We start from the raw sequence: 26,974 nt of genomic DNA, 5'->3' as shown, positions 1-26,974 counted from the left end.
CATCAGGACGAAACGCGGAATTTCTTCCACTTCACGCCTGTCTTCGTGCGGTCGTGGTATTTCACCGGGCGAGCGGGCCATTCGTGCAACCAGCAAATGCTGGATGCGGACTCTACCACTGTTAAAATCCCCCTTCTCATCCCCTCCTTGTTAGAAGAGGATGGAATAGGAGGAGGAATAACATGAGGCCTCCGGACTTTCGCTTCACGCCTGTCTTCTGTGTGGCCGTGGTATTGCACCGGATGACCAGGACATTCGTCCAAAAGATGTTATTGCGGGCTCTAACACTGTTGGTTTTAATAACTTTAATGTAAGTTACCATTGCTACTACACCCTGTATTAAAATATATTACTATCGTTAACTTTCGCTCGAGAAATAGACAATATGTTATGTACTGGTGTTTAGTCTATGGAAACTCACGATCAACATTTTGTTAGGGCGTTGACAGTTAACGATACACCGTACTTTTAAACACTGATCTTCCGATGTTTTCCTTAATAGGAAGTCAAGTATTACGCAAGATCTGTCGTGCATCGTGTTAGTGAGATGTTTCAGCATTCCGTTGGAATTGTGAGAGTTGGCATGTGATGTATTATGTAACCGGAAACATTATTTAATAGTTTTTTTCATTTCACATTCAGATGTTTTACACTGCCTTTACTTTTTTCGGTGAATGCCCGGTTAATAGATTTCACTCAGTTTACATTATGCCAGTACGGTAAGACAGTAGCGCTCAAAATCACTGATTTATTGTAAACACTAATACTGAGCCAAAATAGTCTATACCAGGCCACCACTACTTTCCTACTGGAATGGTATAATGTAAAACAGGCGTAAATTTAATTTTCGTTACCATACATCCCTGACGAGGGCTTTTATTACTATGGGAATTATTAATATTACCCTCATTATAAAGCTCTGTTTAGTATTACTGCTATTTGGTTTAGTAATGTTAGTGCAAAAGTGTCGAGTAACTGGCTAACGAGCAAGCGAACACTCGAATTCGCCGAAATAGCAAAACGACTGCTGGCCAAAGATATCTGCAATTGTAGATGCGTTGCATGCCATTAATCGACAGAGGAGGGGGGACGGACAAAAAAATAATTTACCTTTTCTTTTCGTCATCTCCGTCATATTTCCAACCCCTTGTCATCTTTACCTCATAAGCAAGGGGGGTAAGCAAAGGGGACTAAAATTAGGCCTTCGGCACCAAATATACTCAACAAATATTCGACTAGACCAAGTATTTTTATACTGGTTCTAGTCAGGTAGGCACGAGCTTCGAATCCCCTACGAGATAATCATTACTGCATACTTTCCCCCCTTTACCCGCTACCCGGTACCCGTAGATAATGACGCAATCATGCTCCGATCTGCATTCCATCCACGAAGCGCAGCAAATTAGGTACAGTCGATGCAAAAATTGTTAGGTACACACAATTTTTTTTATAACAGAAGAGACCTAATAATCGGGAACACTGGTGATCAAGGATACCCATGGATATACCAAAGGAACTGCAGATTCTTCGCTGACATTTTCATGCGAACAATTAAATATAAATAAATTCTTATTTCTATATTAACAAGCAAAGCATAGTGTGTTAACACAATGATCATCTACAGTCGATGCATTTTAAAACATATCTCGCTCATACTCCTAAAAAAAAATATAGTACATGGGTAGTCTAGTGTTTGTGTGTAATTTTACGGTTATTAAAAAAGTTGCCTTGAAGACTTATGACGTGTTATTTATTTTGTACTTAAGTGTACAAGGTGTGCGTGAGGCTAGAGTGTGTGTATGTCTTAGAATTAAATACGGCAATGATATATAATATTATATTAATTTGAATATTATACCTTTAGGCTGTCACTAGAGTTACAAGTTTTGAAAGTAAAAAAAAATTAACACAAGTTTTAAATACTAACCTTTTGATTAGTTATGCATTTTTGAAAGAAATCTAACTGAAAAATGTAAGACACTGAAAATTTGTCGCCAGATAAACATTCTTGCTAATATTATAAATGCGAATGTTTAGATGGATGTATGTTAGTTAAAAGCACCGGCTGTATAGATCTCGCTAAAATTTGGCATAGATGTAGAACATAGTCTGGAAGAACACAGGATTCTAATTAAGTTTTTATTTTAATTTCTCGCGGACGGAGTCGTGAGCGACAGCTAGTATAAGATAAAGGATAAAGATTAAGAGATGAAGCGAAGTACGGGTAGTAATATTACTTAGCGATAAGAACATAATATTGAATCTGACATCATCTCAATGTTAAGGTGACGCCTCAACAAACAAGATAACGCCGCATAGAAACAACGAGATTTCTGGATTTTCCGTAAACGATTTAAATGACAATATTAATTTGGGACAAACTATATTATCTTTTATGTTAATATTTGTTGTCATTAAGGATCAATAAGTGCCTTAAATTAAGTATTATGCGTGTTACTTAGTGTATGGTACTTATTATATGGCTGACTGACCGAGAGGATAGATTTTCGTGTAAGTAGCGATGTATGTTTAGCCGTTTTATCGTGACCATCTGTACCATAAACAACTTGACCGATATCTGTATTTAATTTATTCTTTAAAATATAGGTAATAAGTAGAATATAATCATCATCAGATCACTATACGTCCCACTGAGGGACTCGCATCCTACCATAAGTTAGAAGTGACTAGACCATAGTCCACCCCGCTGACCCAGTGCTGGTTGATTTCACACATATCTTTGAATTTCTTCTCAGATATGTGCAGCATCACGATGTTTTCCTTCACCGTAAGAAATAGAATATGGCGTTAACAAACATGTGTTTAGGTCAACATGTGTTTTAATAAATCCTAAAAACAAAAGGGTTGCAAGGAAAAGACTACTAAAATTAGGACTTTGGAATGTATCAACATGTTTTCAACTATGGATTTTAGATGTCTTATAACTTGGGTTTTACATAAAAATAAAAGATACCCGCATAAGTTTTTAATCATCAAAATTCCGATGAAACTCACACGGATACATTAGTGAATGACGTCATTAAGTTAAATAAATAGTTAAGTTATGACATCATATAAAAGTAATAATATAATTTTAAATTGAACAACGTTATAACATCAGTTGTAACTCTTCTGAATGGTCCAGTTTCATTAAGCTTTAAGTAACTTAAGTTACTCTCTAAAATAACTAGAAATCTTTCGTAACAATTTGAAAAATGTAACTTACTTCCTACATTTTTTGTCATATTTACAATACTTGTAAAATATAATCTAGAACCTATCATCATCAGTTCACTATACGTCCCCACCGAGGGGCTCGGAGCCTACCCTAAGGGGTTTGATCTTGCTAAAAACTATAGCAAGATCAAACCTCACAAATTATGGATTGGGTTTTACTGAATTATATAAAAAATAGTCGGAAGTATGGACTTCCTTGTTTCCTTATTCTCGTTTTATATTGAATAAACGCAGTTTTGTCATTCAATGCAATAAAAATTGTCTTACCTTGTCTTTTGTGAATTAAAACCAATGTCAAATAACGAAGGTTTTATCTTAGAATTAATAGTATTCGTATTTGATTGATTACTGAGTTTACTAATTGTAATCAATTACTAATTGCCCGTGTCCTATATTTTTATGGTCTTGCTAAATCTCATTGAAGTAATCGGCATTCATAGTTGTTTATTGGTCGCTAAGGAAATCATAAAGCAATCAAATAGTGGTCTCTTATCATGAAAAATCTTACTTAATTTCTCAGCTGGCGCAGGCACCAAAAGTGGGCTTCGACCACGATCACCGATCCGACACTCTTGTGTCACAGAGCCAAAGTCGCCTGTCCTGGGCCTTCTTCTAAAAGTCTGTCGCTTGAATAAAATCAAAGAAGGAAAAAGTAAAAGAGATCGCTTAACATACGGAACCAAATCTACATTGAATCCTTTAGCGTCTGAAGGGTAAAGTGTAGAATTTCATCTTGTTTAATAATTAATTTTGTTTCCAGCGTGGTCGAGTCCGTCGGGTGAAACTATGGGCGCGAGACTTCACTGGTCTAGGTCTGCAGTGTGGTGGAGGTGCGAGGGAAGGAGTTCATATACATTCTGTTTTAAGAAGTGGACCAGCTGCCGCTGCCAACTTACAAGCTGGTAAGTAGCATATACTGCGAAATAAAGTCATAAATATAGTTTTCTATAAAGTCCTGTCATATTTTACTTCGTTTGTCTTAACCTAAGGTGAGCATAAACTCTCTTTCAGTTCGTTTTCGAGAGAACCCAAGAGACCAGCATATTACCCTAATTTTCCAATGAAGGATCGACATACTCTTCCATACGTGTCTACCAGACGTACATCTTTCACCCAATCCCTACATACTTTATTAAGACTTTCTCTACCTTTGTAGCCATCTATTATGTGTTAAATGTATTTATCTAATATTCCAGGTGATAAAATCAAGAGTATAAAAATAGAGTTAACGGGTACACCTCTGGAGGATGCTGTGGCTATCCTCTCATTGGCTTCACCTTATCCCGTGGAACTTGAAGTGGTTGAAGGTGGTCCTGCCAGTGGTGGCGGATGGCCGGTTAGACATCCCTTGCTGAAGAGATCTGGATCCACTGGAGATGCTTCTATGGTAAGATTAAAAAGGAATTTATGTACGGCCCAACTTCTTTTCGTGTTAGGTTTTGGATCCCCACTGAGGAACTCTAAGGCTACCCTAAGTCAGTGATTAGGTCGTAGTTGATGCTGACCTAAGATATGTGCAAGTTGCATCACGATGTTTTCCTTCACCGTAAGAACGTAAGATAAATATATGTAAATCGGAAATCGAAAAACACATTGGTACATGGCGGGATTCCAACCCAGGACCTGCAGATTGCAAGTCAAGACTCCTGAGCCACCGACGCACTAGTATTCTAATAATTTTGGCTTAAATACGGCTAAAGTATGTCAGTGTCAAATGTGAACTTGTTTACATGTAAATCTTGATAATCTAAATTGGATTATCTTAAGCTAAGGGTAAACGTATAATCCTAATGTATACTAGCAATTGCCCGCGACATCATCCGCACGGAATTTAAAAAAAAATCTAGTAATTATTATAGATTATGTTATTCGGTGATAGTGTAGCTTCTCAACAGTGAAAGAATGTTTCAAATAGCTTCAGTAGTTTCGGAGTCTATTCAATGCAAACTATCAGAATTTTTCTCTTTGTATTACAAGAATAGTAATTAAATTAAATAGATATTAGAAGTTAGTATAGAAAATGTAGTTTTAAAAATTTCAAAATTAAGAAAGTAGTTTTTTAGTCTTCAGTTAAGTAGTATTCTAGTCAAGTAGTCCGTTATTTATAGTACAAAATTTTAGATTTCTAGCCATTCGGAAAGTACAAGTAAGTCATAAAAATACATAAATCCTGTATAATTTTAATAAATAAATACGAATATAAAAGTTTGAATTGTTCTACATTGTTAATCGTGAGTTAAGAAACACAATATGCTTTTTAGAATGTTTTAAAACAGTGGAAACTTACTTTAAAGTACAGTCGTGGTCACTAGCGGTATAACAATTGAACCTTCACTCACGTTTACTATGATTATAACACCTACGCTGCGGACGTGATCATATTAATACGGTAATGTTCTAGGAATGTCGGCTTTTTGAATTGGTTTCTTTAAATTATACGCTTATACCCATTATATGCCTAATTATTAAATATGTTTTATAGCATAGCATAGTAAAATAGAATAAAGACAAGAATTTCAGATTTCTCGGAATGATTTTTCAATAGAATATGTCCCTTCTTCAAAAAAAAGCAGTGTTTTTAGTCAACTTCATAAAGAAGGAGGTTATTATTACGTCTGTATTTTTTTTAATTCATCAGAATTGTTGTCAAAAACTTACTTAATTTATAAATGCTAATGTTTAGATGGATAGACAGATAGATGGATGTTAGTTTGAAGATATCTACAGAATTTCAGAACGAATCTCAATGAAATTACAGCATACATGTAGAACATTTTCTGGAAGAACAAATTGGCTACTCATCAAGTTTTTTTTAACTTCGCGCGGTCGGAGTCGCGGGTGACAGTATTGCATAAAAATTCTTTCTGCAAAGAGATTGTGCGTTTGCGCTGAGATATTGTCTCGCAATTTTATTCATGAATATTTTATCAGGCCGAACCAAAGGACAGCATTGTAATGCAATAGTGTTATAACTAGTGTTGTCGTTTTTATCGACACTAGATTTGAAAAAAGGAAATATCGATACTTTTTGTCTCTTACATCCCTAGTTTCAAAGTATTGTGACGTAATATTGCACGCCAATTACTCATTCACCATTTAACATCAAATATTTCTTGACCCTTTTGTCAGCATTGTTTAGTTTAAAATACATTAGACATAAGAGATCATATAAAAATGGTCAGAAAAGGATGTCTAAGCCAAAACAATGGGACGCCATATCGAGCGTTACTGCTTTCATAATATGGAAGTTTATCGATCAACATTATTGTCTTACAGATACGTTGACACGTGTTTATGGATACAATGTCGCCTACGCGACGGAATGCGAGTCGGTTATGGTTCTATTGTTATTCTTGCTAGTATCATAATGTTGTAAACGTCCGATGTTTTTGTTCTACGATATCGAGATATCAAAATACAGCATTGTTTGAAGATGAAGATTATCTATAGTCAAAAGAAAAATGGCATACAGCGGTCCTTAGCGAAAATTATCTAACTTGTTAAATTAGCCATGCAAAAATCCAAATGTACGCATAGCAGATATTGTTGTGGGGAAGTGCGAAGTAAGAAGACAGATAAGCTAGCTATAACGCTTTAATATAACATTAACTAACGTAATATTGGATTTTAAAACCTATATTAATAATATTTATTTGATTTTCCAGCTCGAAAATGAAGGGAAGCTGTTACACCCGCCCAGGTCACCAAACACATCTCATTCCAACAACTCTACATTAGAAACGAAACAAGGTAAGGGAGGAATCAAGAAAATACTTGCTGAAAAGATCATAACAACAACTACACTCGAAAGAAATAAGAAAGAGAAGAAAGATGGCGCACCTTCGACGTTAGAGAGAGAAAATGAAAAGAATTTGAAAATGGCCGGCAAATCAAGACATTCAGACGTACCACCTGGGTTAAGTAAACCCGAAAGGAGCAAAAACAGACACTCCTCTGGAAGTGACATTCAAATAATACAACCCGAGAATGGTATCACACAAATAGAACAGGCTGAAGTACAAAAAAGGGATTATGATCCTAAAAGAGGTATGAAATTCGGCATAAGAGTTCTTCCACCTAACGTTCCAGATGACGGAGTTCTGAAACAGAAGAGTCCAGAAAATGGAAATGTTGTATTAGAAAAGAAAACAATCGATGAACCAGATAAACCTGAACCCCAACGTCCAGCACCAACCACACATATAAAACACGAAACAGAAACTGAAGTTAAGAAACCAGTAGTCGCTAAAAGACGAGAAAAGATGGCACCACCAATACCCAATGCACGTGTAAAGTCAAATGAATCAGAAACATCAATAAACAGCAGTGTTGCAGCATCTGACGCCTCATCTTTTGCTAGAAGCGATCTTAATTCTAGTGGAATCAAAAGAGATGAGAATGGAATCCCGCAAGAGTTACCAGCTCATATGTTCGAGGCTGCTAAAGCTGCCAGAAGCAATAGAAGGAGTTCGGCAGACTTAGTTCAAGAAAAAGTTGATACAAAGAAAGAAGAAGCACCCAAACCTACAAAGAAATCCAAAGGAAAAGCGCCATCACCTCCAGATACTGATAAAAACAAAACAGACGATAGTATTCTAGAACAATTAAAGAATGTTAACGATTTTTTGAGCAACGAAAAACAACATTCCAGTCTTTTATATGACACATCTATATCAAACAAATCTACTTCGTCTATGTCCATTTCCTACAATACCTCAACTCCAAAAGTTAGTAAAACAAAATCATCTCGTATTGATGACTCTATTAATTTTACACAAGATGACATCGATGATATAGTTTCTAAACCATTCAAAAGGGAAAGCGATTCTTTAAATAATTTCTTCGAAGATTCCAAATCTAATTTGTCTTCGAACCAAGATGTTCATTCTGTTGTATCTTTGAATAACAGCGACAAGAGTGAGAAGGGTTCAACTACAATTGAACTTAACAATAGTGATATTACTATACATAGTTCACCTCTAAATGATACGGTTAACTCTGCGTCTGATGATACCTCTTTGTTAGATGAGAATGAAAGGAAAGCTGCGTCTTTAGGAGATTTGTCCAGATTTGAACTCAGAATTAAAACAAACAAACCTTCCACTGGTACTTTAGAACGGGCTCAAAGCTTAGACATATCTGCAGAGGACGCCGAAATTCAAGAAAGTACTCTGTCACCCAAAAAACGTAAAGCAATGTCAGTTGTGGAAACGACATTCTTTGATTCTGGTACAGAGGATGTATCTTCAGAAACAATTGATCCAGAAAAAGGCATAGTTTTAAAACAAAAAGAACCCAGATTGAGTTTAAATATAGCAAAAACATCTGCTATTGAAGGGCTTAATACATTCCAAAGGAATCGTCTAAAAAAGGCTTCAGAGTTTGGCAATTTAGAAGATGCTATAGTCAAAGGATCGAGTAGTTCCATTGATTCCGACCAACAAGAGAAAGAAACTCACGTAAAAAAGGCGCAGGCTAAAGAAGTCGATGTATTGCATCAAGGAGAAAGTCACGAAACCTCAGATCATTTAGCAAGAAGAATAATGGATGAAAATATGAAGGTACATTTCAAATTAGTCTCAGAATTCGCTAAAACCACATCAGATGGCAGCAACACGAGTTCCATAGAAAATAAAGAAGCATATACAGATCCTGAGAGTAGATCCCCGCCTTTGGAATACGAGGAGAAAATGAATATGAATTTTGACACTAACATTCCAGATGATTTAAAAATGTCACGAAACTCTTACGTCAATAGTTTAGAGAGACCTAAATCTGACATGATGAAGAAATTGTTGGCTAAAAATCCCATTTTCAACGTTCATATCGATCAAACTCAAAAAAACGAAGCGACTACCAGCAAAGATATACCACCCATGACAGATTCGTACAAATCTGCAATGCATCAACCAGACATTGTCAACTTTGATTTAAAAACATCCGAACCCAAAGGTCGTGATTATGATGAGTTTGTCAGCAACATAAGAGTGGGATCAAACAATAACAGCTTGAAAATGACTAAGAAATCACAAGATAATTTTAACACTGAATGGTCGGGAAGTAAAGACGCACACAGCAATGTAGTTACAATATCAACAAACGATAAAAGCATACCCTCAGTCGAAAACAGAAAATCTTACACCAAGTCCATAGAGATAGGTGAACCTGTGATGAGAATAGTACCCGATGTAATTGAAGGTACTAAAATAAGGAATGACCAAAGAGAAAATAGAACTTTATACATGGAACCTGGGAATGTTTCTCTAACTATGTCGCAAGAGCCAGTACAAAAAACTGTCACAGTAAACGTAACCGAAGATGAATTCGGTAATAAAGTAATAACACAGAATGTTGAAAAATACTCAACGCAGTATTTAACTACGAGAACAGAAGCACCATTACAACTTGAACAAATTAGTTTTGGAATAATGAAAAATCCAGGCGACGTAGATCAACTTAACTTAGAAGAAGGTGAAATCAAAGATTTCGACAAGAAAATATTGGATGAAATTAAAAGACAAAATCCAAACATGCACTTCACGTCTGATGAACCTTCGTACACGAAAACTGAGACAATTATATTAAACACAACAGAAATGGACGAGGAACAAGCAAAAGCATTAATGGAAAAACTACAAAACGATCCTAGTTTTATGGCACAGAAAACTCCAGAAGAATTATCTCGTCTCGGTATAAGAATAATTCAAGATTTGGAAGACGAACAAACTATCACAAAAGATTCAGTTGAAGCAACTAAAACTAGATACTCCATAAATCCAACGATAATGCCAATAACACAGCACGAATCCAAATCAGAAGTCAAAGACCATATTACAGAAATACAAGTAGTAACACCGCAGACAGAAAAGAATCAAAAGAAAGATGAATCTGTGAAAGATAAAATTGCAAGCAGACAGAGAGCACCAGTTTATCAAGAGCCCTTGTTATCTTATGAACTAGATATCGAACTGCTCAACGATTTTATCTTAAACGAAAGACATCACACAGCGAAACAACTGAACGAAATCAAAAAACGAACGAAAACCGAACCAAAGAAAAGGCATTCAGATTTCGATCTACCTAGAAATAGTCATATCAAATTCCGTACAGCAACATACGAATCTCCTAAAGGCACGATAGTAACAAGTACAGATCTAGAAAATCGTAGACTGTCCCAACTCGATCAGATGACATTGAGGTCAACCGATCAACCGGTTGTAAGTCAAAAACCGGCAATTTCTGCGAAACCGAGTAACATACCGGTTAAGATGGCGGAGAAATCGAAATCAGTTTCTCAGGTATCCTCGAAAATACCGGTTTTTGGTACGGTTAAATCCCTCAGTCAAGAGAATTTGTCAGAGAGAAACTTTTCACTACCTCGTTCACCGCCGCCCAGTTTAAGCGGCAGTTCGGGTAATATTTCCGTAACGTCTATTATAAAATCTAGTTCTAAAAGTCCTAGTGGGGGTTTGCTGTAAGAATTTAAATGTTTTAAAGCACAAATATTATTGAAAGAAACAAATTACATATTAACAACCTTTATCATCTATTTAAGGAGAAATTTAATCTGTTTCGAGTTTTTTAGTGATAAAAAAATCAATATTTGTTAAAAAAAAAAGAGTCGCTGGAAAGAGAAAAGATCTTACTATCAATAGGACGGAAAAATTAAACGAAACACTGTAAAAAAGATACATTAAATCATTCTTAGGAGATTTTTCCAGATTTTCAATGTATTTTTTATGTAATTTCTATATTAAAGCAGAATTCCATACATATAATTCAAAATATTCTTAAATAAACATTAAAATAGTCTTCCATCTTATCATAATCTTTAGACACTTTACTATTTTCTTATTCTATTTGTGTATATTATCAATATATCTTTATATTTTCTTATTTTTACTATTTTAATAAAATTTCAAATAACATTTCAAAGATGGAATTTTCACTTTTTTTTTAAAGCTGGTAACATTTTACCCACGTAAAAGTTAATATAAATGTTTCTCTTTCCATTGTTAAGCATAATTTTGTCTGAATGTGAATTTCAACTAACAAAACATATTGCTTGTTCAAGAACAAAGAGGTTGGCAAGATGTTTGTATACAAGTATTTTGACAGTGGAAATGTGTTTTTTGTTTCTTCCAATAATATTATTTATACGTATACATGTTTGTTAGATTTGTACAATATATTGGCATTATATTTAAAAACACGACTAGCTTTAGGCTTTTGAGAATTTATTTAAAAATATATCTAGTATAATTGTTTTCACATATCTTGTCGGCTCTAGGTAATATCCCTCACCTCGTGTGCCTGTACGTCGCTACAACATTATGTTTTGCACATTCACTCGTGTGATCCTCCGAGCTGACAACATATTTGAAAAGTATTATCCTAAACTTATGATGTACTTATAAAAGTACTTAAATATTGAAAATGTGCCTTATTATATTAAAATATTTTGACATTTCATTCCAATCAAATTAATAAAAAAGAAGGAAAATCTTTTTAGTATTTCGATTGCGGAAACAAAAAGTATATAGTATTTAATTAGTTATTTAATATAATTAAAATGTCACAATTTAAATAACAAGAGAGAGAGAGAGAGAGATAACAAGTTTTGTTATAAATCTTTATTAACAAAAAAAATACCAATGTATATGATTTTTTCAACATTCCGTCCTGAAAGTATTACGGATTAGTGTAGGATATTAATTAAAAAAATAAACACACAAAATATATTTTAGTGACTTCACTGTTTGTAGGCATTTAAAATAAGTATTTATAGTCTTCCAAATTAGTTGCAATTATGGCAACATTAAGTCCATGATTGCGGAAACAGATTAATATCCATTCCCGCCCATTTTGGGTCTCTTTATATTATAGGGATGATCCATGTTGTAAAAAATCGATATCTACATTTAAAGCGATGAAAATAATTCTTTATCTGTAATATTAATCAGTTTGTGTACAAATATTTATTTAAATCATTACTTTCAAATCAGAATCGATTTTCGCATATGAAATCGATATTAGAAATTGCTGTTTCGGATTCTTATAGTAATAATCGATACAAAAATGAATACATTGATTAAACGAAACATGGATCAACCCGAGTACTATAAGTGTAGTTATTTGTTGACATTGAGTTTTTTTTTCGTATTAATGGAGTTACGATCATGTTCAATTGAATTAACAAGTTATCAGTTATACAAAATGTATTTTATTAATGTATAATAAAGACAAGTTATAATGTTGTTTATTGTTTTTATTCCATCCCTTCAATTAAATTACTAACTAGGGCGACACGGCGACCCGAATTGAGCCTTTGCCTACGTCAACAGAAGTCCTTCAAAGAAATAAAAATGGTTTTCTTTAAGCCTATATTATTTTAGAAGGCAGAAAAGTTAAATAATTGACATCAATTTTAGTGTACGTCGCTACAATAATGTTCCGAGCCAACAACATATTTGAAATCTACTATACTTAATTTATGATGTACTCATAAAAGTACTTACTACAGTATTTAAGAAGGCAGATAAATTAAATAAAGTTGTTAAATAATTGAAAAGTAACATTCTAACATCATTTTTACTATGATTTATTTGTACTTCAGCGGTTATAAAATTCCATCAATCGGATATCTCCTTAGATTTATCTCCTAAGAAGAAATGCTTACAACTCGATTTGCAATGTTTTTTAAAACTTTTACTGATACTCTTCTTACAATGGTACTCTTCGCACGCGCGTTTTCTCGCTCTGTCGCACGCTTTCCTGCAAGTTTTCGCTGCCTTCTTGTCACAAGAACTTCGCCATTTGTTACGTAACATACTTTTTTGTTTTTGTGTCAATTGTATACCTTCAAATTCATCACTTTCATCTATTACAGGGGAATTTTGAGACGCCATTTGTAAGGCATTTTTTTGTTTTGACGTCGAATCATTTTCTTGAACTAATTCTATGGGTATATCTTGATTGTTTGGTCTTTTCATTCTTGGAATATTACCAGGGACGTAAGTTCTTAATATGCGTTTGTCCTGAAAAACAAATTGTTGATTTTAAGTAAGAAAAAAACTTAATTAGTAGACTACGTATAACATCCTTGCCAAATATCAGTGAGATCCATGCACCGGTTCTGAAGAAATCTATTAAGAAACATTCAAGCATTCGCATTTATAATATTAGAGAGATTTATACCGAGTTTATTGTATTTATCAATTCGAAACATTTTTACCTCAATAACAGCCACTGCAACAATTGGATTTCCATTATCAAATATATTTTCCAAATCACGTGTAAATTTCTTGTAGTTCAAAATATCACCAGTTGTTTTTGCCTGCTAATAAAAAAACAAAATTAAAACTTGCATTCAATTATCAAATTGAAATATAAACAACTCTTACCGAAATAAGTAAAAATAAAATTGAACATACACTCCTATGCCTGGCCGGTAACATAACTAATAAAAAAATAATGAACTTTGTAATAAAAAAGTAAAATTTATAATTAAAATCTTTGTTATAATTAAATAGAACGGTGTTTTAATTTATAAATTAATTGTAGATGCAACATAACAATAACATTTTGCTTTGTAAATAAAACTACACGTATAGAAATAAGTTCTCGTATGAAAATAAAAGATAGGTGTCACAGGAAAAAAGAGGATTTGTTACAACGACGATGAAAATTAGTCTCGTGTATATTATAGCATAACAGTGAAACCTGGATAAGCGAGAACTCTACGAGCCAGAGTCCGGGCGGGCGCTCTCCATAAGAGAAAAACTCGGGTTAGAAATAAACCTCTCGCCTACCCAGGTTCGGTTGTATACTGCTGCGAAGTTGTGGAATGAAAGTTCTAGAATTTCCTACCTAAAGTAAATAAGAATATGAAGGGAAAGAAAACGGGAAGGAAGAGAAATGCTTGTTCCATTTCAATTATCAAACGTCAGCGTCACGAGCCTTAGTTTGAGTTGAGATATTTGGCAGGAAAGTAACTGTTTTGAGAACGACTCGTGCTTAATAAAATACATGGTATAGGTATTTTCAAATATCTTGTGAGCTCAAGATCATGTGCCTTCCCTTCCTTCCGATACCTAAAATTACGTATTCCCATATTAAGATTCATTTAGACATAATTCGGGGAGCGAGACAAACATATGGGTATACAATAAGTTTGTCTCACTCAGAAGCGATTGCCGAGAGTTCGCACGATTCCGGTTTATAATGAAAAAAAAAACAGTTTTTTTTAATAAAATTTCATAATTTCTCTACAGTAATATTTACAATTATCTTTGGCCATTTCTCTCAATCTTCTCTCGCAAGAGTAATATCTGCAAATGCTTCTATACGTCGCTTTGCACGCTTTTACACACTTTTGTTCCGATCTCTTGCAAGATCTGCCGCGTCTTTTATACGTTGCAAAGTCATCGTCGCTAGAATGACTATGGTTTAAGGTGAATTCACTTTTATCGTCACTAAAATCACTAGATTCAGAACTACTATCAATTCTTCTAGTAAATATGTTTAATTCTTCCATTTTATCTATATCTTTTTTCAAATGTTTCCTATTTAAATTTTCTTTATCAAATAATACAAGAAAATCAGCAATTTTCCCATCATTATTAAGGACTCTTAAAATATCTTTTATGTCGTACAATTTTAGAAATTCATTTGGCAGTTTCTTTTTTTGCTTCTTAAGTACAGTTCTAAGTAATTCAGAAAGATTGTTGTGTTTCCTATCTTTACGTAATAAAGGATAAGCATTTGTTATATTTGTGTCGTTAAGTAGCTGAAAAAAATTATAATTATTTATATCAGTGGGTTACGTCATCGTTAATTTTGAGGGTAGAATAAGAAAAAACAGTCACCTACATATTAGTTTAGAAAAGAGGTTAGTGTCATTCAGTTTAATCCTTTTCCTTTCTTCGGTAAGTAATAGAAAATAGTTTCATTTTTTAATCTACGTACAAGTACAGTCGAATCTGGATTAGCGAGAGTTCAAGGGGCTGTTATTTTCTCGCTTATAGAGGTTTCTCTCTAACCCGAGTTTCACGCTTCTGAGGTCGTCCGTGTGGACTGAACAATAATTCGTTTATAGAGGTATCTCGCTTATCGAGGTTCGACTGTATTTACAAAATGCATGTAAAAATAGCAATCGTGTAATGTAGTGCTTTTTATACTTACGATTAAAAGGAATAATGTAATAATTAAATAGGTATTTGCATAAATCATGTTAAAATAACTACAACAATCACATGATTAAATAAAAAGCTTCATAAATGAAGTTAGTTTATTACACAGATATTACAATTATTTTAAGAGATTTTAGTTGTCACGGTTGCCTACCAATAATAATTAAAATTAACCAATCAGTCATATAAAACTGATCCTTAAATAAGGAACAAGTAAGGTTGAGTTTTCACATCCCAAGCACATGTACAAATTTCTTCTACTTTACCAACTTCTTACTAATAAATGCGAATGTTTGGATGGATGTTTGTTCGATGTTGTCTCCGGAACGGCTGCATTTATATCGCTGTAATATGGGATAAATGTAGAACATAGTCGGGAAGAACACATAGGCTACTAATTAACCTTTTTTTAATTCCGCGCGGACGGAATCTCAAGCTAGTAGAGTCTTTAAAAGCAACGATATCAATGTTTTTGTATGGTTGTTTAGGGAATTGATACTGTACCTATCTATAATAGGGTTAAAAAATTACAGGTGATTATCTTTGTTCTCATCACAATATGTACTAATTCCCTTTTATCTGGAACCTTTCGGTCTTAATAAAACTGATATTCAAACTGTACTCTTACACGTCTCGTACGGTAAGGATGTGACAGAGATTAGATTTATAAAGTGTCCAACTGAATATTCATTATCATCTGCTCACTATATGTCCCCACCGAGGGGCTCGGAGCCTACCCTTACTTAGGGGTTACTAGACCATAGTCAACCACGCTAGCCAAGTACGGGTTGGTTGACTTCACACATATCTTTGAATTTCTACTCAGTGTGCATATGTATATGTAGTAGAAAGGCATATGTGCAGGTTGCATCACGACGTTTTCCTTCACCATAGCAATGTCGGATAAATATACATTTGTAAATCGGAAATCCAAAAACACTTTGGCGGGATTCGAACCTAGGACCTGCAGATTACAAGTTAAGTGCTTGACTCCTGAGCCATAGACGCTCTAACTGAATATTACTTTGGTCTAAATTAAAAAAAAAATTACGATAAGATTTTTCATTCATAAATAAACCATGAATGCTTTAAATTGAAATCTGCTATGTCTATCACAAATGTTTGAGCGTGTCACTGAAACTACTCATCCATCCTTTGAACTTTAATTTTCTCGATAATAATGTACACTATTGTCAATATTTATTTATTTAATACAAAGCAAAAGTAGACAGAAACCGAAGCGTACTTTGATAAACATGAACGTGAAGAGAAAGGTTTGCACAACGTTACATCTCGTTAGAACAAACTGAACATATACCACGGCATGTTGTAGCCAGGTTAGTTTAAATAAAAGACGAAAATAAAGTTTATTAATGATTCTATTAATTTCCCGAGCAGTAGTCCGAGCATTCGTGTTCCATTTGCGCTTTCATACTATAGTCACATGCGTAAGTTAAACAGAAATGTTTAAACGCATTATTACATGAATCTACACAATACGATGAACATTCAGATTGACATTTACTACGACCATTGCCATTGCAATTATTTTGATTTGGATTACAATCCATTTCAGAAGAACTCGTACCAGAATCTTTACTTATAGGTTTTACTATCGTCTCAACTTTATAATTACCCAATGATTGCATTTTTTTACCATGTCTATTACCACCGTTGTTATGTCTTCTTTTAATATTTTTATTATATTTTAATAAATCTTTTGATGTATTTTCAACTTCTCCAATTATAATACCTATTATTTCATGTTTCTTTATTCCATCGTTTAATTTGTTTCGAAGTGCTCTCGCTTTATTGTAATCGTCTAAATCTATTAATGTTTTAAGCGAATTGATTCTTTTTTCATTTATTTTGATAATAGAATGTAATATTTCTGTAAAATCATTGTCAGCTTTTGTATTTTTTCTTACGTTTGATGATTTTGAATCTGTAATCTAAAATTTTTATTTAAATTTGTAACTCTTATACAGTATGTCTTAAAATAAAGATAGGTCCAGAACAGTATGATTCTTTAATTGTAAATTTTCATAATTTCATCATCAGCTCACTATTTCCCCACCGAAGAGCTCGGAGCCTACCCTAAGTTAGAGTAAACTAGGCCATAGTCAACCACGCTGGCTGAGTGCGGGTTGACTTCACACATATCTTTGAATTCTTAGATATATGCAACATCGCGATGTTTTCCTCCACCGTAGGAAATTCGCATAAATGTACACGTATAAATCGGAAATAGAAAAACACATTGGTACATGGCGGGATTCGAACCTAGGACCTGCAAATTGTAAGTCAAGTGCTTGACTCCTGATCCACCGAAGCTAAATTGTAAATTACTAATTTACGAATTTTCTAATTCTTAAGTAGGGCAAGTAATTTTATTATGTTACTAATCTGTTAAACTATAGTACTAAGACGAAAGAGCCCTGGCTCCTATAATACTAGTCTAGAACCTAGTTTAGGAACCAGACGCACTTCTTTGTAATTTAACCATACTTTTGTTGTCTAAATAAGCGAATTTTTATTATTTTTTTAAAAAGTGGTGCAGGTTGATCATTGAACCCCCTGAGGTTCACGAAAGAACTGTACGGGGTCTAAGATGGTAGGGAATGTAGTGGTTGACAAGTCTGTTTTGCAAATAGAAATGCAACAGGGGGTGATATATATATATTTTTTTATCATAAGGTGGCAAACGAGCGAGCGGCCACCTGAAATAACTGAAGCGAAGTGTCTATTGCCCATAGACATACGTATATGCGTTGCCTACTTTTAATCGACGGAGGAGAAGATGCACAGAAAGAAAATATTTTCCCTTTCCATGCATCGTCTCATCCGGATAGTCCACTTCCACTTCCCATCCTTTCCTTATGAGAAAAAGGGTAGGAAGGGAAAGAGGACTAAGGCATCCGGGACGCACACTCATCAGAAGAAAGGCGGAATAGCTTCCACTATACGCCTGCCTTCTATATGGTCGTGGTATTTCACCGGGCGAGCCGGGCAAATTCTTGCGAAGATGTTAAAGCGGGCTCTACCACTGTTGAAATAGACTAATATAATTTTAAAAGAGGTCTCCGTCTTGCAAATTAGAAAAAAAAATACAACCAAAGATGACTAAAATATTTCTTATACAATACTTTTGTTAGATTCAATCAGAATGGCTTACCACAATCAATAAACTTATGCTCAAACAATGATTCCATAAAATCATTTTTTCACTTTACAAGTAAATCGTAATTCATTTGTGGCTTATCAATTATGAATTCGTATTTTACAAGCTTTGTTGATTTTAACATGGTTGCTACTTTGATTGCTAATAAAATCAGTAAAGATTCAGTCATAAAAAAATCGGACGTACTTGAGTTTACCTTTCAAGAACCAATCTTTAAACCAAATAGACTAACAATAAAAGTACTCAAATGAAATCTATGAGCCAAAGGAATATTTATATTTATCTACTACTTTCCAGATCTTTCTCATTTTATATTAATTTTTACCTACGTTCTAGTGTTTTTCGTTTGAAATAAAACAAAATAGGAAAATTACAAAATTTGTTTATTTACATGAAATACACAACTCTTTTTATTTACAATATTTGATTTTTTTACAATTTCATATTACAAAATTAAATTAGAACACTGTGACATAATTTGTTAAAAGTTAAGGTTATTAATCTTACTAATGTTATAAATTCGAATGTTTAGATGGATGTTTGTATCTCCATAACTGCTGCACTGATCTTGCTTTAATTTGGCATAGATGTAGAAACAGTCTGGTCGAACATATAGGCTACTAATTAAGTTAATTTAAGTACTGTAATTTAACACATAATTTTATGTACCATCAAATAGTGAGGCAAGCTTATCTAGGCCTAGAAACGATGACTATCTTTTCCGACCGGTGTGTGGGGAGAGTATTAACATGTGCCCACACCCCGGTAAACAGTGAGTCGAGGGAACCAGAGGGGGTTTAGTGGGTAGGTTTCATGTCCCTTCAGGGATGTGGAGAGAGTCCCACATAACTGGAGTGGCTTTCCCCAGGCACCCGGAATGCGTAACGCATTCCCCCTCTAGAAACGTTGCTATGACAATAAGACAGCCATAGTCTGATATCTTGAGGTACTTTTTTGCGCCAGCGTATTTAGACTTATGTGCACTGTGTCAGATAATATGAAATGTCTCTTTCATCAATATGTCACACTTGACAACCTTGGTTTGAGGTATAAACTAATTGTTTAATTATTTAACCAACTTAACATGGGTTTTCCGTACCAAAACACATATAAATAAAAAAAAATCCTGCTAACATTTTAGTACAGGTATTTTGGCAAAGGAAACCTATAGTTTAACAATTAAAATACATCTTATTATTTACTTATACTATGTATTACTAAGTAGAACTTTGTCGATAGTTTTTAGTGTTTAATATTTTCTTGCCGCACATAGCACATATTCCCTTCTTGTAGGCACAAGCTTGACAATAATGTGAACCCACTTGATGGACTTTCATACGGCAGATTCTGAAAATATAATATATTTCATTAACTTCTCTAATGCTAACTTCCAAGCAAAACCAGGTCCAACATTAATGTAAATTATTGTAAAATCAAAGTGACATTTAATGTGTTAAGTCTATTGCAAATCTGAAAATTCATATTTAGTAACAGTTTGGTTTAGCAGGGAAAGTTTAATAGTATAGCAATCATCCTGCAGAGAATAAATTAAGATTCTTGGGCAACTCTAAACAAAAATTAGACAACAGATTAGTGTAAAAACAAAATACTCTAAAATTGTTTTAAACTACAAAAAATAAACAAAATACTTTTAATAAACAAATTGAGTATAGATGAGATTTAAAGGAACCTACTTGCATTCATCAAATTTGGCTGTGTAAGGATTGAAGCGGGCTTTTTTCGCAGTAAGAGCTTTATTCTCTCCAACTTTTCTTCCACCAGATTCCACGGTGTTTCTTGCGCCAGTCTTCCACGGATCCGGAGTTATAACTTTACCTAATTTCTTCTCACACTTTTCACAAACCATTATTATTTATTTAATATTAAATTGTTATCTTTACAACTTTGAAAGTAATGTTTGAAAACAGTTTAACCTCAATTCTTTTAATGTTATTGTCATCAAATAGGTAAACATTATTTGACAAGCAATGAGCAGTGTTGTAATATCAGAAAAACGCAGCCTTTTCTATGCTACCAATATTTTTTATCAACATTAAAATTGAATTAATTTTTATTATTATGGCCCACGTATTAATTATATAATTAGAATGTTTTTTTATATTAAGATAAATAGATAACTTAATTTAAAAGTTTTTAGTCATCTGTATTATATGGACAGCGCGCAATACCACAACAGGAAGGAAGTAAGCACCATGTCAAAATCGGGATCACGAGATATGAAATTAAGAAATCTCTGTCTACCCACCTGATAAATAGTCGTAAGTGTTTCTTTATTTTACGTTTCTTAATATAAAATCTTAATTAAATATTGTTATAAGTGTTATAATACTTTCTATTAAGTTTATTTTAAATTAAACACGTAAATATATTTTCAAAAACATTTATTAAGAAATGTACACATACAATTATACAATGTTTTTGTTAATAACATTAAACGGAATTATTTTCTTTTTTTTATCAAAAATAGTGATTTAATATTACAGAGTACTCTTCAAAACGTAAAGCAAGGATAAGTTTGAAGTTTAATTTTTTTTTTAGCAATGAGCAGCGGAAACACCAAAGGACAACGACGCCCATGGACATGAGCGATACCAGAGGAACCGCAGATGCGTTAATTTGAAGATGTGGTATTTTCTATCTTTAGTATAGGAAATATACTATCAGATTGATAAAGAACCTGTATATTATTATGTGGTAAGTATCTTATAATTTTATATAAATGTAATTGTTGTTGAAGTTTCTTTTGATTATTAAATATTTTATTAAAATTATTTATATAATCAATGTAAGATATACGACGTTTTACTAAAACTTGTGGCTGATAAACTACGATTTGGGGATGATGGAACACGTAAGTTAATTCCACATCACCATTTGCGTCTGGGTCTGATGAAATTGTTGGCAAATTATCAATTGATATTATCGGTTGTTTGGTTTCTAATATTTGATTATGTGCTCTTAGGAAATTACTTCGCAAAAAGCCTGCGTTTTCTAAGTTAAGGTATTTTTCAAATTCATTTTCTTTGTTTATAATTTTTGCAGAATATGAATAAGGATTTATAAATAGACTTTTAGATAGATCTTGTTTAGGCTTTACAATGGATTGGATATTTTTCAACGGGACTCCGGATATTGATTGAATGGGTTGGATTCTATTGTAATTAGAGTTAACTTTCAATGATCTATTAACGAATAAGCTATTCGATGAATTTGGGTTTAAATTTGTCGAAATTGCTGGAGTTTTTAGTATTTGTGGAATATTTAAAGTACGTAAAGGATATGAATTTCTTAAACCCAATTTTTCAATGAAATTATTTGCCTGCATCGTATTTTTACGATCATCCAAATCGAGGTTAGATGTCAAATTTGGATTCGTGAAATGTAAACTATTAAAAGAGTTGAAATTTTTGTCTCTTATTATATTGTCACGGAGTAAATTGAAATTGTGATTTTTAATAAGATTATTGTCCCTATTATTAAGAGCATTATTAATTTGATTGTAATAATTTACTCCGGAATTTACTCCAAAATTTGGCAATATATTTGATTTTTGTTGTTCCAAAGGATTACGTAAATAATTTTTTATATTACTTTCATTAATTGTTAATTCCGATTTCGTGTTAAAGTTACTATTTAATATAGCCTTATTATTGGTTAAAATATTCATTAAAGCACTATTATTTGGTACTGGAGGTGAATTTTTAAATTGATTTACCGGGTTCCTTGCGAAATAGTTGGATAAAGGGACAGGATTCGATGCTACATTTTGGGACAGTAATGTATTTTTGAATTGATTTATATTAGTGGAATTGTTTAATATATTTAAATTGGGAAATGCGACTGAACTTAATGACGCCAAATTTCCTTTTAAATTAGTTGGATATGTTTCAGAATAATTCATTGATAATTTATATGCCATAGGATTAATATTATCTTTTTGATTTGTATCAAATATTTTAAAGGGAATAAATTCATTTTTGCCATCTAAAGTACCTTGATATTTATTATTTAAATGTTTACCAACTCGGTTATTTATGTTAAGTTCAAATTTACTTCCTGAATTTATAGTAGTACCTATTGTAATCGGTTGACTATTGTATGACATATTTGTTTTTTCATAAATTACTGTTCGATTTGCTTCAAAATGTTGATTAATTGGTACACCTGTGTACATGAATTCTTTTATGTTTCTATTGTTTTTGTTATTTTCATTACTATGTATAATTTCATTATATGCGTTAACATATTTATTTGGATTTAATTTATTAATTTTTTTATAAGATTGTTGATTATATAATGAATTTATTTGTTTAAAATCGTTATTAGCTATATTATTGTTATCTCTTTGTTTGTATACAGTTACAGCAATCTTATTAATATCACGTAAAAATTGTTCTAACATATTTTTGTTTTGTAATACATCTTCTTTTGTTGTTAATAGATTAATAATATTTTCAGTTTCCATATTATCTAATAATTTAAGAAGTAAATAATAATTTAAATTGTCATCATTTAACGTATCTAATAATGGTGTTGCTTCTATAAATTTTGATATAATCATAAATTTATTACCGCTTTTACAATCATCGTTTAATAAATATAATCTTACGATTAATTTTATAGTAAGTATGAATTGATCGAAAGCAAGATCTGCGCAATAATTTACATTTAGTTGTAAAGCTCTTCGACTTTCTACTATTGTGTCTTTGAATGAGTTTTCCTTTTGCTTTTCATTTGATTTATTTATGATTTCATTCGTTGCATTAGAAATTGAATTGTTTAAAAAATCTTTTACCGTTGATTGATTAATTGTATCTTTTATATTAGTTGTAGTCTGAATAGATCTTTTGATAACTTTAAGCAAATTATGTTTAAAATTTGCTTCATCAATTTTTGCTTCTGTTAAAATTTTTAATTTATTATATAACTCTTGATTGTTTAGTTGTTTATTAAATATATTAACATTTGCATTACTATAAACATTGTTACAATTTGCGTATAGTAAATATTTTTTGTATGCAATATTTATTAATGTTGCTATTTGATTTTGTATTACGTTATTACATTCGTCATTTATATTATCGATTTTAAAATTTTTCACTTGATCTAATATGAATGTTATTAGAGAGTTTATTTCTTTTTTATTTATGTCTAGCTTAGTTTTGATTTCGTTTACTATCGGAGATAGAATACTTGAAATATCTTTACGTATTATTCTTTCTGTTGCAGTTTCTTTGTTAATTTCAATTGGGGTTACATGGTCTAAATATGCTTGAATCATTATTCCTATATTATGTAATACGATTTTATTTGGTACTGATTTCTCTGAAGTATCAATGTATTTAGAAAGATTTGACCATAAATTGATAAGGTTATTGTTATATTGTTTGCAAGTTTCAGCGTCATGAGTGAATCCTGCATCTTCCTTGATAGATCGTTTTTGTCTTATGTTTGTTGACCGCTGTAATCGAAGTTTGGAATATTTCTTTTATTGTAATTTTAGGAATGTTCAGACATATTTTTGTACTATAATCAAATCACTAAGAGTTGGTATTTATTTATTAAATCGCTTTAAATCCTTACTAATATTATAAATGCGAAAGTAACTGTCTGTATGTCTTTTCAAGCAAAAACTACTGAACCTATTTAAATGAAATTTGGTACACATAGTATAGAGCCTGGGAAAAGACGTAGGCTAACGCGAAAAGATGGTTGTAAGAGGTTGAAGGTGGGGGTGGAAATTTGTATGGATTTCGTTTTTTAAATTAAAATGCTACTGAATGACAGAATTTCACGCGGACGAAGTCGCGTACAACTACTTAGATATATATTTTTACTTACACCTTTCGAAGTCACGTTCTGTAATCAATTGATTCTTCAGTTATCTTTATGAACAATATTATGAAGTTTTTAAAAATAAGTACCTAATTGTATACATACCTTTACGGGTAATAATTTCACACCCTGTAAAAATTGGAATATGTTCTAAAGATTGCTTATTGTCAGAAACTTATAAATGAATGAACTTGATAATTTTGTACCTAGCTGAATATTAAACTATAACTTTATAGATGTATCCTTGGTTTTTGAGATCAAAATCCCCGGATAAAACATATCGTCTCCCTTCTTACTAACAGTGGTAAAGCTCGCTTTAACACCTTCGCACGTATTGGCCCGACTAGCCCGGTGAAATACCACGACCACACAGAAGACAGACATCAAGTGGAAGCAATTTTTTGGCCTAATTTTTCCTCTTTCCCTTCTCACCCTTTTTCTTATAAGGAAAGGATGGGAAGTGGAAGATGACTTTCCGGATAAGAGGATGCATGGAAAGGGAAGATATTATCTTTCTGTGCATCCTCTCCTCCGTCGATTAAAGGTAGGTACGCAATTGCGTATGTCTATGGGCAACGGTCACTTCGCTATTTCAGTAATTTCAGGTGGCTGCTCGCTTGTTTGCCACATTATGATATAAAAAAAAAACTTTGACAAATTATAGATAACAATGTTTTATATAAAGATTTTGGTCTCAGAAACCTACGGTAACATTAGTACTACTTACTATGTTATTTGGTATCCATTTTCTTTTATATTTTTGCGAAATCAATAGAAGATATGATTTTATGATTTTTTCTCTTTCATTATTATGCGTATTTTTATATGTTTTTTCTAAATTTATATTCTTGTAAGATAGGATTTTTTCGAATATATTTTTTAAAATATTTCTATGTACATTGGGTGTAACAAATTCGATTTGTAATCCTTTCTTCTCGTCTTGTTCGATGTAGTTTTTATTTTCATTAGAATCTTGGTGACTACGATATTGTATAGACTTTGATATATTATGTTGTACTTCACTTATTATTCCTTGTCGTGTTATAGTTCCATTTTTACGTGAGAGTAGGACATTAGTAGACTCTGTTGTGTTCACCAACTTGGTAAAAAAGAAAAAAAAATACAATATAGTAATAATATTATTATCATCATCATCAGCTCAGTATACGTCCCCACTGTTAACACTAAGTTACGGGTTAGGCCATAGTCAACCACGCTGTCCAAGTGCGGGTTGGTTGACTTCACACATATCTTTGATCATCGTGATGCAACTTGCACATATCAATTCTCAGATATGTGCAAGTTGCATCACGATGTTTTCCTTCACCGTAAGAACGTCGCATAAATGTACATATGTAAATCGGAAATCGAAAAACATATTGGTACATGGCGGGATTCGAACCCAGGACCTGCAGATTGCAAATCAAGTGCTTACCCCCTGAGCCGCCGACGCTCTAATAATATAATAACTACGTACAATTCTATTTTTTTCTGAGCTTTTTTTAATCGAATTCGGTTGTTTATTTGATTTGCAATAGTCCGAATCTGTTTTAGAATTTAAATATTTAAGTAAAAAAAATTATACTACAAATTGTGTTACATACCTCAGGATTTTCTGTTGTTAATATAGATACCTGATATTAAAATTATATATAATTACTAGCTGTTACCCGCGACTCCGTCCGTACGAAATTAAAAAATACCCTATGTGTTATTCCAAATTATTTTCTACATATGTGCCAAATTTCATAAAGATCTGTTCAGCCGTTCCGGAGATACCTTCAAACAAACATCCATCTATCCATCCAAACATTCGCATTTATAATATTAGTAAGATTTAAATAGTAATATGTATTTATCTTATACAAATTTTCTTATTAAAACCTTTACCTTAATAGTATTGTCCGTAAAATTCTGTAAAGGAACATTACATGGGTTACTAACTACGTCACCACTAACTTAATGTAGACTCCGAGCTCAGTGCAGACGTATATATAACGAGCTGTTGTAGTTTTTATCTTACCTTTATATATGTATTAGAATTATTTGTATCCTTTATCGTATTTATAGTTGATGTCTGTAAAATTCAAAAAGCACACATCAGTTTTGATGCCATGAAAGACGTGTATAAAGACGAAATTGTAAAAAACTATCATAGCTGGAAAGTTTCAACTGAATGTCAAATTATTATTGTCTTTGTTAATTCAACGAGAAATATAACAAACAACACACGCTCAGTTTTAACTGTACAGTTTAAACTAAAGTTGTGTAGATAAAATTTGAATTGTCAGTTAAATATTCGATTTTAACTGCACAGTTTTAACTGTACAGTTCAAACTAAAGTTGTGTAGACAACATTTGAATTGTCATTTAAATATACGATTTTAACTGCACAGTTTTAACTGTACAGTTCAAACTAAAGTTGTGTAGACAAAATTTGGATTATCATTTAAATATTCGATTTTAACTGCACAGTTTTAACTGTACAGTTCAAACTAAAGTTGTGTAG

General features: G+C 32.6%; 4 protein-coding genes across 5 annotated transcripts in view; 1 reads left to right on the top strand and 3 right to left on the bottom strand.

Moving 5' to 3' along the window:
- LOC106125760 (uncharacterized) overlaps positions 1-12,495 on the top strand; it is a 44,820-nt gene extending 32,325 nt beyond the window's left edge. For both annotated transcript variants that reach the window (XM_013323082.1, XM_013323084.1), the window contains exons 3-5: positions 3,998-4,139; positions 4,434-4,624; positions 6,903-12,495. In XM_013323082.1, the coding sequence (XP_013178536.1) occupies positions 3,998-4,139; positions 4,434-4,624; positions 6,903-10,715 (4,146 nt within the window). In that variant the 3' untranslated portion in view covers positions 10,716-12,495. The remainder of the gene's footprint in view (positions 1-3,997; positions 4,140-4,433; positions 4,625-6,902) is intronic.
- Positions 12,496-16,768: 4,273 nt separating this feature from the next.
- LOC106125735 (uncharacterized) lies at positions 16,769-18,653 on the bottom strand. The gene is made up of 2 exons (XM_013323037.1): positions 18,604-18,653; positions 16,769-17,380 (listed from the first exon to the last, which is right to left on the bottom strand). Exons 1-2 carry the CDS (start codon positions 18,646-18,648, stop codon positions 16,811-16,813), a joined length of 615 nt encoding a protein of 204 aa, XP_013178491.1. The 5' UTR covers positions 18,649-18,653; the 3' UTR covers positions 16,769-16,810.
- Positions 18,654-19,089: 436 nt separating this feature from the next.
- Positions 19,090-20,554, bottom strand: LOC106125707 (cysteine-rich PDZ-binding protein). Its single transcript, XM_013323007.1, has 2 exons — positions 20,304-20,554; positions 19,090-19,956 (listed from the first exon to the last, which is right to left on the bottom strand). The coding sequence occupies exons 1-2, from the start codon at positions 20,474-20,476 to the stop codon at positions 19,827-19,829; spliced, it is 303 nt and encodes a 100-aa protein (XP_013178461.1). The 5' UTR covers positions 20,477-20,554; the 3' UTR covers positions 19,090-19,826.
- A 4,605-nt stretch (positions 20,555-25,159) lies between these two features.
- LOC106125658 (uncharacterized) overlaps positions 25,160-26,974 on the bottom strand; it is a 2,289-nt gene continuing 474 nt past the window's right edge. Inside the window, exons 2-5 of the mRNA XM_013322939.1 lie at positions 26,489-26,542; positions 26,356-26,379; positions 26,070-26,099; positions 25,160-25,564 (exon numbers count right to left, since the gene is read on the bottom strand). Coding sequence (XP_013178393.1) covers positions 25,160-25,564; positions 26,070-26,099; positions 26,356-26,379; positions 26,489-26,542 — 513 coding nt within the window. The remainder of the gene's footprint in view (positions 25,565-26,069; positions 26,100-26,355; positions 26,380-26,488; positions 26,543-26,974) is intronic.

This window comes from Papilio xuthus, unplaced genomic scaffold (genome assembly GCF_000836235.2).
Source record: "Papilio xuthus unplaced genomic scaffold, Pxut_1.1 DF825783.1, whole genome shotgun sequence".
NCBI classification, from domain to species: Eukaryota; Metazoa; Arthropoda; class Insecta; order Lepidoptera; family Papilionidae; genus Papilio; species Papilio xuthus.
Note: the sequence above shows the minus strand (reverse complement) of the source record. Positions and strands in the feature narration are given on the sequence as shown.